This window comes from Pangasianodon hypophthalmus, chromosome 22 (assembly GCF_027358585.1).
Source record: "Pangasianodon hypophthalmus isolate fPanHyp1 chromosome 22, fPanHyp1.pri, whole genome shotgun sequence".
Taxonomy (NCBI): domain Eukaryota; kingdom Metazoa; phylum Chordata; class Actinopteri; order Siluriformes; family Pangasiidae; genus Pangasianodon; species Pangasianodon hypophthalmus.
Window position 1 is genome coordinate 17,110,421 of NC_069731.1, and position 15,259 is coordinate 17,125,679.

Here is a 15,259-nt window from a genome sequence, read left to right on the forward strand (position 1 = left end):
GAATCTGGAAAGCGTAAACTCCTCTGTCCTGAAGACTTTCCTGAGCTTTAAACTTCGCAAATCACTCTGACTGTTGCAAAGCGCTTACAACCAAGACTCCTTTCTTAAAGGATAAAGAAGCGTCTCCTAACAAAAAACATCACCACATCAAGGTTTCCAGGTTTTACTTTGTTAAACAACACATTTTTAAAATCTGTTTATTAGTCGTCTTAGATTATGTGGTGTGCTCACCGTACAAGTCCCTGTGTATCAGCTGTTACTATAGTAACAATAACGTATTAGAACGAGCGTTTTAATATAAAACCATCATTGAAGTTACAGCCGGAACTACTGTCCGAGTCGTGCTGTTATACCAAAATAATGCACACCTCCTGACCAATCAGAATCGAGCGTTCAACCGCGCTGTGGTATAAACCGTATTAACAGCATCGCTCCTCTCAAGCCACAGTTTGAATAAGTCCATTTTCCTAAATTAAGCTCCAACAATTCCTCCATTTGCACAGCATCTATTTTCAACGCTGATGTGAGAACAGAGATGGGTGAAATACACGGACATCGTGTTACTGTAATCATGAGCTCATCATTACGCCCCATTCATTCCATTATTCATCAATAATTCATGTTACAATGTAAAATCTCGGCGCAGACACAAGATCATGTGGCTGGAGAGAGAACGGAGAAGCTGCCACAGTCGGGGAACGTTTAGGGTTAAAGAGCCTCATAAATCAGCGTCTCCTCGCACCTGTAGTCCAGCAGATCTGCACAGATCATTTCTTTAATCTTTAATGTACAAATATAAGTACATTAAATAATTTGTTTTATATTTTAAAAATAAATAAATTTTTAAAAAATTATTTTTAATAAATACATTTTTAACAATGAAAAGATGAAAAGATTAAGGGCAAAATCAGCAAAATAATTATTTTAAAAAAATAAAAAATTTAACAGAAAGAAATCACAATATGTTATTTCAGAAAAGTGTATCATAACATTATTTAATTATTAAATATAAAAGTCCATTTTTAAAAAATTATGAAAATCTGAGTATGATACATTTATATATATATATATATATATAAACATGCACTATATTAATTTTATATTTTTCAAATATTATATATATAAATAATCACAATACATCACGTATCGTAGAAATGCCTTTAAGAATCACAATATGATATTTTTGCCAGATCACCCACCCCTAATCACTAACAAACAGCAAACATAATTCGGCGAGTTATTTTACTGCTTGTGTTTCGGCCTAAAAACAGGAATTTGAAGAATGGCCCCTAGATTTACTCGACTGTCATCACAGCTGAGAAAGTAAAGCAGACGATCAGGTTGTTCAGGATGTCCAAGCTCCATCAGTCAGGTTGAAGGGCTACGCTTTAATTCTTCAACCACAGATGAAAGAAGGAACCGTGAATTTTAACTGCGAGGAACATAAAGATCAGGTTGCTCAACTCGCGGTCCTATACTCCCTACACCATCAATCAATCACCCTTTTCTTATTCCAAGAATCTTAGTTTCCTTTCAAAATATCACTAATGAATTCTGCCTCATCCTCGGAAAAAAATAAGTCCCACCTTGTAACAAGCTCAGCTGCACTTGAGACAGCAGAGATAACACGGTTTACTTTAGTCAAACGCTGTGGACACAGTCGACTAAAGAAAATGCGTAACGAGGGCTCTTCTGTTAGACTTTGAAATGCCTCGACCAAACAAAGGCAACGTTTCTGAAGAATTTCGAAGAATGTCGAAGGTTTTCTCGCTTCAAAACATGAACCCGAACTGGTCTATGCTGCATTTCTTTTTACTCGGCATTTGCATATTTTCATTCACATTTAACATCCTGCACTAATAATGCATTTTTGTGACTGAGAATGCATCATGTAGCCTAATGTAATAATGTCAGTAGAGTCGCTATCTGAATCAATAAGTAACAGCTTTTTTTTTTATGCTGATAAATGCTACATCGTTTAATTTTCTTATCTTATTCAAGATATATTTGTAATACATATTGTGTCTCGAGTCATCAATACTCCATCCTGCGTTTGGTTCACATCGAAGTTGCTGGGAGTCGAGGAGAAGAAAGAAAGAAAAAAAGTCGACTCCCTGATTCCAGGCATTAAAAACTGAAAGAGTCAATCCTGAAGCTCATGCTCATGCCCTTTTTCATGCCCTGAAAATGATTCGGCTCATGCAAACACACCAAGCAATGCCAGAATGCTGGATGGTAATACTTTATGTAATAAATATTTTTGGTATTTTAGCTGATAAATCAACAAGTCGAACTCAATGCCAACAGCGTCGACAGGGAAGCCTCCGCCACCAACAAGTCCAGTCTATGTGCCAGAACAACTCTTAAAATATACTTCAAACAGGAAGGGAGCTATTGGGGGGGACATTTCAGACATTTGACCTCGCCGTGGCCTTGATCCTAGATTTTAAAATCGATTCATTTGGTCTGCTGGTTACAATGATAATTCCATATAAATCCTACAAACATTCAACCACTCATTCTCGAGATATCGTGCGAACGAGAATCTCAGACGGACGGATGAACAACCTGAAAACGCTCAGTGGCTCAGGCTAAAAAAATAAAAATAAAAATACAGACTACTGACTACTTGAACTGTTGAAGCTGGAGAAGTAATTGTATGTTAATCAGATATTTGCACATGAATATGTCACCACTGTATAAACGACTACTGTTAATCAGTTCATTATAAAGTAAAAAGCTAAAAAGGAGATTTCAGTCACCAGCCTGGTGACATGTAATGGGGTGTTGACTGAGGAGTTAAGTAGCTTTTAACAGCAGAATCACAGAAAGAAGAAATACGACAGGTACTGCGGTTTCAGGTTCAAGCAGCTCTTATCGCCTGTTTGAGTGATATGGCCTTAAGAGAATGTCAAACACAGTCAGTGCAAAGCACAACAACCTTCCAGGAGAAAATTCCAGGGCGTGTTCCTTGAAAAGCCTTCATGTTCAGCGTCACGTTACAGCAGGAGAGTCAGGGGCTTCGTTTTTTTTCCCGCTGTGGTACAAACCAGCTTTGTAGCAACGCAGTTTTATTGAGGTCTGTTTTGGATTCATGGCTTCTAATTCAAATAATTGAATATGACGTTACTAGGTTACCATGTTGGAGAAGAACGGAAAAGCCAGCTGACGTTATTTGGTTACACCTCAGCTGGCTGCTTCTCCATGTCGATGTGCTCATCGTCCCAGTCAGCAGGGAAGTGTGGATACTTTATGCTGAAGCTTTACTGAATCGATCACATTAAAAAATAAATAAATAAAATAAAAGCGATCTCAGTGATTTTGACAGTGGCGTGGTTGCTGGTGCCAGATGGGCTGATGTGAGGATTTCAGTATTTCAGAAACTGCTCATCTCCTGGGATTTTCAGCACACAGAAGGGTGTGAAAGACAGAAAACATCCAGTGAGCATTAGTTCTGTAGGCAGAAACACCTTGTTAACGAGAGAGATCTGAGGAGAAGGGTCAGACTTGTTCGAGCTGACAGCAACCCAGATAATCACTCTTTACAACCGTGGTGCGCAGAAAAGCATCTCAATGCACAACATGTGGAACCTCACTGAACTTGAAACAGTGGATGACTGGAAAAAGACCAGTAGTTTATCTTTAAACTACTATAATTATTTATACCATAGTGTTATTGAATTGTCTGTCCTAGAAGTTGTTGTTTAATTTATTATAACAGCAGCTCTTATAGTGTCAGACGTATCTCAAAGGGACTTGTGCGGCGGAAGCATTAATTTGGTGAGGTTTTCTGTGAGGAGGAGACATTTGTTTAACATTTATGGAAGGAGTCTCCAGTGTCAGCATTTTTGTAAAAGTCAGAGATAAAGCTCTAGCTTTAGGTTTTCCACCTCTGGAGAATCTTATTACTTGCATCTTAATTGCAGTGACATAATTTGAATATTTTATATTTATTTCACAGCAACAGCCAAAATTTTCAGCTAGCTGACCAGTGCACGTAAACAAAAGAGTGAAACAAAAGAAGGAGAAGTAGTGTTGTGTTGGGCCTCGCACGGTGCTGCCAAGTCTGCAATATTTGCATGCAAATTAGCTTGTGGGCTTTCTGCATATATTAGAATCATCATATTTGTAGATTAAAACCTTCACTAAGCCTTTGTGAGGTGGTTTCCTCTCATTCTCACTCCTCTTTAGCCCACTCTCAACATTATAATGTGCTACAGTGCTCTGTTACATATAAACAAGATAAGATAGATAACTTGGAAAGATTCTAATCATTCTCTTTAGTTGGACTGGTCTGATCTGGCAACCCTCGTTTAGCTCCCGGCTACCGTACAATGAACGAAATATAGATCAGAAGAAAATCTTCTACCATAAAAAACAAAAGGAATTAAAAACAAGCTGCAGAAATATTTTTTTAAAAGTGGTCTTTGCTGTATGCAATATGCTTTTTTGATAGTGAGTAAACATTATAGCCCAAAAATTAAATGAGCAAATAATCTAGACTACATTTGGCTCATTTAATTTTTGGACTATAATGTTTACTCACATGGCGTGAACCACACATCATCCCCCTTTCTTTTCTGCATCATATCTTTAGCAGTAAATCAAAATTTCCTCCTCAGCCAAGTGTTTTTTCAATTTCTGCCTTTTTTTCCATTCTATTTTTATGCACTTTGACAAATTTCACATAAAAGAAGTGGATAGAAAAACACCTACATTTTTTTCACATCACTTTACGTACCTGAACCAAGAGATGAGAGACAGGATTTCAAATTTATGACCCGCTATTACGTTTTTCAGCACATCACAGTGCCAGCTTTTTAAACAAGAAGGTTATTACAGGCCAAATTACACTAATCCAGCAGTACAAGGATCATTTTATTTAATTACTGCTAGAACAATTTTCTCTAACGTGCTGGAACAAGTTTATCTAAACACAGGGATTATAAACGTTACGACGAACAAAAACGAAAACAAAAACAAAAGAAATTTTTTAATGAACGTAATCAAAAACAAAAACAAATTCAAACGGAACTGTTCCAGAGTGAAAATGTTATTTTATCCATCAGTTATAATAATGTTATCTTTCTGTTTCAAGAAAGTTTATCTTAAACCTCAACATTTTTTCTAACTTCCTGTCCAGAATTTGTCACTTCCTGCAGCCTAGCTACTGGAATGTATGACGTTGGATAACCGGGTTTACAAAGGTAAAGTACTTCTCTTACAATTCTACAAATCTAAGCTAGCAGGCTATCGTATGCAAAGAACGTCATTAACCATTCTTTCCATATGAGTCGTTTTCCAGCTAAAGAGGGAGATGCGGAGCGCTGGAGCAGGAGCGTACAACCATCGTTTCTGTTCAGAACTACACAAAATAAGAAATAAATAGTTTCTAATCCCTGTCGAAACAACGTGAAATGTTCGTTGTCTCTGTTTTATCTGATCATGCAGTACATTTTCAAGCAAGGTGCTGAAAAACTGGCCATGCTCTGTGGGTGGGAGGGGCTTCTTCTCGCTCTGTGAGCTCAGGTATGTGGAAGAGGGAGGGTAGTGCTCTTCAGGAATTGTAGAGGATTGAGTATAATAAGCTGCACTGTGATGCAGCATGAGCAGCAGCTCAGAAAGATGTGACAGATTGGCTTCACGTGTCTCAGAGGAAGGATGTGTTAGCCTTCACCTTTGCTGGATGGTAGATGTCGTATGACAGGGGAGAGCTGGCTGGTGGGCGGGAACTGGCCAAGACTCAGATTTCCTTATCAGGGTATACAATTATATCAGTATATTCTCACACCCCCAGGCTGCACATCTACAGTGTTCAGGTAACTATAAGACCATGGACGAAGGGCATTTCATGAGGAAAATGTGTATATATATATTCAATTCAGTTTTATTTGTATAGTGCTTTTAACAATGAACATTGTCTCAAAGCAGCTTTACAGAACACAAGAAACAAAAACATGCAAACAGTCCTAGATGTTAGACAAAATTATCCCTAGTGAACAAGCCTGAGGCAACTGAGAGGACTGTGGCAAGGAAAAACTCCCTTAGATGATATGAGGAAGAAACCTTGAGAGGAACCAGACTCAAAAGGGTTGATTCTTTGCACACACATTTTATATTTATATATATTTATATATATATATATATATATATATATATATATATATATATATATTACACACACACACACACACACATATATATATATATATATATATATATGTGTGTGTGTGTGTGTGTGTGTGTGTGTGTGTGTTTGTGTGTGTGCGCGAGCGTGTATTCCTGCCCGGCTGTGTGAAGTCCACGTGGCCGGAGAAGGACAATGCTACCTCAGAGCAGTGGCACTCAATGACCTCCTTCATGCACGCTTGCAGCTCTCGTCGCTCCAGATATCAGGCAGCCTCTGTTACGTCTCCTCTGCATGCCTCACACACTCCTCACATCATTCTAGACCTCACTGAGACATGTCGCATTCAGATCCTAATCACACCAGCTAGCTACATATCCCACAGTCCCTCTGAAGTTATACCACAGCGCAGCTGAATCCTCGATTCTGATTGGTCAGAAGGTGTGGAGTCATTCTGAGTAACAGCGGCTCTGACAGAAGTTTCGGCTGTAATTCCAATCACAGGTCTATATTAACACACTCAGTCTAATATGGTATCGTTTCTACAGCGATTTTTTTTTTTTTTTTTTAAATAAGTGTTGACATGTTCATAAGCTTTCTGTGAGGAGATGTTTATTTGGCGTTTTTGGAAAGAGTGTCCAGTGTAACAGTCAGAATTAAAGCTGCAACTTGAAGTCCTCTGAAACTGAAAAGTTCTCAGGATGAAGGGTTTTGTAGTTTGGGGAATTTCTGTCTTCAAGAGAAAGACATTCATGAGGCAATGACTGTTTATAGCTGTTAATATGGAACCAACATAAATAACTATGTTATAAATAACTATAACTATAAATGGATAAAAAAGTATGATGCGTCGTTCTTTAAAAGAACTTTAAGAGAGCTGGTGTAGAACTTTGGGGTGGTAACAGTAACTCATTGCATGTAGGGTCGCATCTCACCAAGGCTTTGTTGATTATTTGCCTATAACAAAATGCCCCCAAGTGCTTTATTCCTTACATATTAAATGACATTACAAAATGACAATACAAACATTGAAAATATGTGAGATATAATGATAAAGTTCATAGATTCCTCGCACACCATAAGCCCCACCCCAACATAAACACGATCAGCCCAGAATTAAACACCCCACACTCTCAGAATTTAAAAACAAACATGGTGGACAGTGTTTCAGCTCAGGTCAGTGTTTCGGCTGTTGTTGGGGATCAGTCTTTCATGCGAGTTGTCAAGACACAGTCCCACCCCTCCACCCCTCCCCCGCCATTACAGGACACTGAGTCATAAATACTGAACAAGTTTACTTTAATATTGGTTTAAAAAGTGGATTTTACCTGCCACACACCACAGGATAATCTGACAAGATATTCATTTAAGACCAGCCTAAATTCAGGAGAGCATTTGACTGCTCATGCTGCGTCACAGGGCAGCATTTCAGACACTCGGAGGAAAGTGCTATCTGCCCTCTTCTGCATACACAATGCCCATGAATGGCTAGTGTCACTGTGATCGACCGGAGAGAGAGAGAATATGCCATCCTTCCCACACAGACAGCATGAAGAGTTTTCGCTGTCATGTGGTCAGGAATCGAGTTCGCGATCTCCAGACGACAGACTGAGGCAGCTTAAACAGATTAACAGAATTGCTAAACTTCAGACTTCTCTTTGAAAAGTTGGAGATTTGAAGCATCTATCAAAAGGACATGCTGCATGTAGAAATATTCTGACTGTGCGTTGCCTGGGGTTTGTCTGATTAAGTCTGATTAATACCAGACTAATCCTATAATAGAATCTCATAATTACATTTCTTCACCATGGAAATTTGATCCAAATCCGACATTCACATATTTGCTTATTAATAATTAATGCGGTTTGAAGATTGTTTTGTTCAGCCAGCTTGGAATTCAGCTCATAATGACACCTGTTTAAATATAATAAATGAAAACTGACCGGTGAAGAAGCCTGGTTGCTCTTTAACTACTGGTGTTGCTCAGAAACATGAGATTTCAGTTCCAATGAGGATTTGCCAAATACAAAGTATTTCAATTTAAAAAGAAAGAAAGAAAGAAAGAAAGAAAGAAAAAGCAGACGTCACAACATGATCACTTCTGAGCACAGCTAACGCATGGATGCTTCACACTGCCTGTAAATACAAAATAATAGACAAACAAGCAAAAGCTTTTAATTTCATCTGGCAAAGCGGCACTGAGAGGCAGAGAGAGCCACGCTGCTGAGTCCTGATGCTCTCTGAGATGGAAATATCCACGAAATAACAAGAGCACTCGACCCGGGAAGTAACCAAAACAATGGTTTGTGCTGAGCACGCTTAAAAGTGAGCACTGCTCTCTTCCCATGTCCTCACATCCAGCTGGGCACAACAACAACCTAAGATTTTTATCATGGTTTATAATAACTCTAATAATTATCATCATCACCATCATCACTACAATTCCTGAAGGTATTTGTACGACACACGATGAGCATCATGATAGTTACGTTTGCTCACAAACTGCCAGCAATACAGAAGTGTTACATTAAAAAAAAAAAACTGTTATAAATAATAATAAATTTGTTTATTAGAATATAATAGAATTATAATTTTTAACAGAATATATAATAGAAATTATTAATTACAAATTGTATTTTTTTTTAATAAAAATACATGTATTTTTATTATTGTTAATTTTTTTATTATTGTTATATTATTAAAATTTATATTATTTCTAAAAATACAAAAAAAAATTACCACTAAAAAAGATTTTTTTTAAATTTTCACAGTTAATGACTAAGCAGAAAATTATAACATCACATTAGCTGCTTCAGTCAGCTGGCAATTATTTACTTGTATAAAAATATATCACAGTTTCTGATTTGCATGATATAAAACGGCTCTGCAGATGCCTGCGTAACACACGTCACCTCCACCTCCAGCCTGCTGCTGCAATTATAATAATAAACCCTTATCATCAGGACTTCCTCAGTGCTTTACAACAGCCTCATCCTCGCTGTGCTTGGTTAATCCACCAGCCAAACACCACCTGCTGATTTATTAGCATGGCTGACATCGTGAGAGCAAATCACTGCTGCGATGCGATGAACGTTTTCTGCACCACCTGAAATTATAGAGCAAGGCTACAGTTTAGCTACAAGAAGCCTTTTCGCTCTGTACATGACGGACTGAATTGAGTTTTTCAGAAACTGCTGGGATTTTCAGACTTCAGGCTTCATGTGATCAACGATACTATCGGGAATCGCTGGACAGATTCCAACTATCGCGATAGCTATCAAAGTTGGATGATTTAAATGTCTGTGGGAAAGAGATCGACAAAAATAAAGTGTGTTGGAGCTCATAATGTGTTTACTTTTCACCTATTTTGTATCATATACAAACCTTAATAACCTGCTGTCTGACTTCGGAGCAGAGCAACACAACAGCTTTCTCCGACACATCGTAGCTTTCAAACAGATAAAGCCATGAATGTCTTTACTCATGAACGGAGATTTAACTGAAGAAAATGAAACAGTGCGTTGTTTATCAGGGCGACTTCACTATACAAGAATTCAGCTGCTTTTCACCACAGAGCACATGCACGTGTAGTTTATTTTATTTTATTTGAATCTCATAATGAGTTAGGTTACAGCTAATAACTCGTCACGTTTACATACAGCCCTGACTTCAGTTTTGTCACCATTGCTGACCTTAAAACGCCAAAAATTGCAGCAATTGCAGCTAGTCAACTCATAATCAGTTACTTTTTCCACCATAATGACGTTATGTGTACACGACACATGTTATGTATGTCTAGCCACGCCCCCTTCCTTCTTCCTCTCAGAGCCATGATACTATCGTCAGCTGGTGATAGTTAGGGGGCACACAATCTTACACAATCTTACTCTCCCAATCCTATCTCACAACAGTATCAAAATAATGAGAAAAACAAAAACATCCAGTGAGCAGCAGACTGGATCAAGCTGACGGTAATCACTCTTTACAACCGTGCTGATCAGAAAAGCATCTCAGAACACACAACACGACGAAGCTCGAGATGGATGGGCTACAAACGGAGAGGACCACATCAGGTTCCACTCCAGTGAGCAGGAAACAGGAACTAATTACCGTACAGGAAGGTGATTGGTCCAAAGCTGTGGAGTCTAAGAAGACTTAGCCATTGAACAATTAAATTTTTAAGGAAGGAAGGAGAGTCTCGGTAACGTCTCATCATTCTGCTCACACACACACACACACAGTTAAACTCACTGACTGTGTGTCAGCATGCAGGTGGAGTTTGTGGTCAGGAAGTCAGAGGTATCAGTGCATCCACAGCGAGTTCTTCATAAACATGAGTAAAGCTTTGAGTGTGTGAGCTGGAGAGGAGCCACGTGCAGATACAGAAGAGCCACGAGGCCATATGGATCCTATAGATAACCTCATTATCAGGGTTCTGGTCATTTCCCCACGTTCACACACACATATATACAAACATTCATATGGCAGGAGCTTTTTTCTGAAAGTGAGACAAATCGAGGGTCTCATGCTTGAGGGTCTCATAGTGGTTTTCTGGCAGCCCTGGACTTCTAAACTTCTAAACACATAACCTGCGCCAGTATTTGCATTTGTATATTAATTAAACACCAACATGTCATACTTTTTATCCGTTTACAGTTACGTTCAGTACTCCCCAACGTCCATGAAATGAGCTTTCTCTTGCATTATTTCACAGCACCTCTAAACTATTAGGTACTGACCTACACAGGGAGGGCTCAACCCTGGTCCTGGATGTCCCCTAGTGCACTACACCTACTCCTTACCCCCTACAAACTGCATTATGGGTATTCTATATGCTGAATTATGTGGTACGTTATGAAGCAGCACACTATGGGATCTAACAAGTGTCCATTACGCTTTCAGAAATTCAGACACAACTACAAACCTACTAAAACTAGTGCACTATGTAGTGAACAGGATGCAGTTTAGGACATGCTGAGTGTTTTCCTGCCCTTAAACACCTGATCTCAGGTGCTAGGAGTTAATAAAAAGAGTTATTAAAGGCGTTGTGGCCTTGTGGTGGACTGCAGGAGCACTCTCTCCTTGAGAATGAAGTTAGCTATGAATACTGACAGCTACACACACACACACACACACACACACACACCCATTAACCCACCTGCTCTGAGCCTGAGCATTGTTTGCTAAGCTATCATACCCGAACTCTGTTTAAACACAGCTAGCTAGTTCAAACCTAAACCTGGCTTCATAAACCATTTCAGTTACAGTTAAGGACACACACACACACGCTATACACTCATGTACACTATTATGAGCAACATTTAAAAAAATAAATAAAACGTTACTTCCTTTATTTAACAACAAAACGGCCCCTAAAGCGTAGCTAGCTCCCTAGCTAGCAAGCTACCTGGCCACCCAGCCATGGCTGAATCCCAAACGGCGGCTTACTTCCTATATACGTGCACTACAAAGGGAAGAACATAACGGCTTCTACGCCACACGTAGTGCACTATATGTCTCATAGCGAGTCATTTGCGACTCGGCCCATGTGAAATGCCTCAACTCTATTTCCACACGCAGGCACAAATGTTTTATAAGCAGCGTGTGCGACCATCTAACGTTAACTGCTTATTCAGCTTAAAGTATCAACAAATTTTGTATACATTTTCCACGACACTTACCAATGACCTCCTGTAGTTCATAGTCATCCTTGTTAATGGACCAGGGTTGGGAGCTCAGGTCCTCCGACATGGCTTAAATATTGTGTTAAAGCCGTATTTTCTTTTTAAATGCCGCTCAAATCCAAGCTCTCCAGTCTCAGGTGGTTTTCTGAAAACGTGCAAATTGCTACTGCAGGCCGTCCAACGATGATACTTCCCTCAAACAGCGGCTCCCATACAGCGCCCGCTATCATTCCCCAAAGTTTGGCACTAGCGCCGCGGCCGCCGCCTTCCACATTCCTGCGGAACAGAGACGGATGCAGTGGGCGGCCATCTTGGGTGTTGACGCCACAGACATGGACACAGTTAGCGGCCATGTTTGGTGGGTACAGCTAACGCGGACGTGAATGGCAGCCATCTTGGGGATGTATCACACAGAGGGACACAGACGGCGGCCATATTGGGTGTGGAAAAAAGCTTTTAAGAAGAATAAGAAGAAAAAGAAGCCAGCATGACTTAAATATTGGACAAAAATTTGAAGAACGCTGTTATGTTAAATATTAAATTGCACGACAATTTATGATAAATGTAAAAGTGTTACATAGCAATACACCAGAACCGCTTATGATCGCAACACCCATCATGGCGGAAATTAACTTCCAGTTAAGAAGAAGAAGAAGAAGACTGGAAGGGGCGCTCGCGCGCCACACACAAGCAAATGTAAAATTTACATCAGAATTTTAACGCCATTATTTTATGTGAGATATATATATATATATATATATATATATATATATATATATATGTATATATAGGCTGTTTATGTTTGCCTTGAGCTAATAAAAAGTCTAATAATAATACAATATATATATATATATATATATATATATATATATATATATATATATATATATATATATACATATATATATATATATATATATATATATATATATATCAAAGCAGCAAATTTTACTTTCGAAAGTTAAAAAAAAATCCATCTTTGGGATAAATCTCCTTGTAACCATGTGAATGTGAATGTTAATTTTTTTTTTTTGGTATTTTATTCTTGTTGTGGAGATGGAGCATTAGACGCTGAATATCATGTGGCACACTGAATCTGGGTTATTTCTTCTTTTTTCCTTTCTTTCCTTTCCTTTCTGTTTTGTTTTAGTGTTAAATAGGATTGTAAATCTGCTGACCTTTTTGCAGGAACAGTCCTAAACTGTGTGGACTTTGTCAGATATACTGGAAGACACTTTAATCCAAGTGAAGCCGAATCCAATCCAAGAGCAGAGCTGAGCAGTTGATTTGTAAAGGACCAAACAGTGGTTCTAGGGCAGTGCTGGGATTTAAACTCATCACCTTATGGTTTCAAGCACTGTTTGCTAACTGCTGAACTGCTGCTGATGAATTGGGGCTGAATCATTTGCCGCCATCTTGTGGCTTAAATACTGAGCCAGCTCTTGAGCCTTAAGTCTTATACATGCAAAGTCAATATATTTGCATATAAGTAGAATAGACGTGAATATACATTATGTACATACTGTATATATGTATGCATGTGGTTACGCATTTGTAGATATAAAGTGAATACATAAGGAATAAAACACTTGGGTGCTGTTATAGTAAAAATCATGGACAACAGGGTTGTGTGATGCGGCCCGAGTCACTGTTACCAGCCCGAAGGTGATTATTTTCCTATAACAGTACATCCTGAAGTGTGTTACTAACTGTTACGCAGTGCTGACACTGGAGACTCCTTCCATAAATGTTAAATAAATGTCTCCTCACAGAAAAGATTCATACTGATGATTAAATAACAACACATCTTCTAATCTGTTTATTATTATTATCATTATTATTATTATTATTATTATTATTATTTAAAGATGGGCAGACAGAATGATTATCAGAGCTGTTCTTATAGAAAACTAATCAACAACTTCTGTCCAATCAGATCTGAGAATTCAGCAGCTGCTTTGATTTAGGAATAACATTTTTACACATTTGAAAAAGTCTGATTCCAAATCTCAAATTTCAGCATATTAAAAGTTTTTTCTTTATTTGTAATGATGTACAGGGTTCAGTGCAGTTCAGCTTCACCTGTATAAGAGGAAGTTGATGTATTTAGAGTCCTCTGTGGCAGGCCAGCTGTTTTGCATAGGCAACTGTTAGTGGTTTTCCACTGTGTTTGTTCCCAGCAGGGCTTGAATCCTCGTTCTGCCACTTTCACTTCATTTAACCTGCAAATTAGAGCCATGACGTGCCTCAGCTTCTCTTCTTCCTAAATGCCTCTGCATGGCAAAAACGCATGCATACATACTGTACAGTAATCATGGAAATACTTCATGCCTGACAGTGTAATTATTTTTAAATGTATGAGAGCAAGATATTATACTGCTCCAGTGGCTTTGTGTTTAATATTACACACCGTCCAGTGGGACTCCAAGGCTTCCATAAGATCCTAGTGGGAAAAAAACAAAAAGAAAGAAAAATATTTTGAATATGTTAATGCATTACTACAGAGAAAACATGCATGCAGGGAATGAAATGGCAGCAAGGTAAATAAATATAGTTGAGTGCAGAAGTTTGCACTCCCCTTGGAAAAATCTATCCGTGTTTTAGAGCCAAGGGGCAATTTAGCATACCTGATCCACCTACCAGCATGTTTTGGGAGGTGGGAGGAAACCGGAGAACCCGGAGGAAACCCACACAGACACTGCAAAATTCCACACAGACAGTAACCTGAGCTCAGGATCGAACAGGAGAGCCTGGAGCTGTTATGCACCGCCGTGCCACCCGAGCTCAGAACTCTGTAACCTCATTGGCATGCTCTAGTTCATTTACTTGAATGTTCCTCATTAGGATATGCTAGAATGTTTGCTTTGTTACTCCTAATTTAATGCATGAAATGTTTAATCAGTCTCAAACTTTTTTTTTTGCAGTGTGGTTTGCAGTGGGATCAGAAAACATTGATTGATTTAGAGCATGTGAGAAAATATTGAGCTTTCCCAGAGCTGAAAAAGTTAGGAAAGGATATGAAAGTGTTTAGAGAAAGTGTTGTCAAGTGTGAAACCCAGGATTCACAAATGGAAGAAAGACAAACAAAGGCATAAAGAAAAATAACTGGGGGAAAAATTTGTTGAAAAAAAAAAAAAAAAAAAGCAGGAGAAAAGAAGAAGTGGAATGAAATGAAACGGAATGAAAGTTTCCACTCATGTCACATTCCGATGAATCGTTTTAACATTTTACTATTAATATCTTAACACAGACTATTTGCCATTTTGTGAACATCTGTAAAGGTGTTATTCTACAGTGAGTGTGTGCACACACACTTTGTGTTATGAGAGGAAGGAATAATTATGCTCCTGGTACCACCATGGAGCACAAGAGCAGCACCTTTATTACCTTCTCACACGTCTTTATTTACCTCCACGCAGAGTATCAAAGAAAAGCCTGAGAAGGGCAA

General features: G+C 38.6%; 1 protein-coding gene across 4 annotated transcripts in view; it reads right to left on the reverse strand.

Annotated features, from left to right (window-relative positions):
• oxsr1b (oxidative stress responsive kinase 1b) overlaps positions 1-12,100 on the reverse strand; it is a 52,796-nt gene extending 40,696 nt beyond the window's left edge. For 2 of the 4 annotated variants that reach the window (XM_053227809.1, XM_053227808.1), the window contains exon 1: positions 11,809-12,100. In XM_053227809.1, the coding sequence (XP_053083784.1) occupies positions 11,809-11,878 (70 nt within the window). In that variant the 5' untranslated portion in view covers positions 11,879-12,100. The remainder of the gene's footprint in view (positions 1-11,808) is intronic. The other 2 variants (XM_053227813.1, XM_053227812.1) reach the window with 1 other exon arrangement.
• Between the last annotated feature and the right edge of the window lie 3,159 nt (positions 12,101-15,259).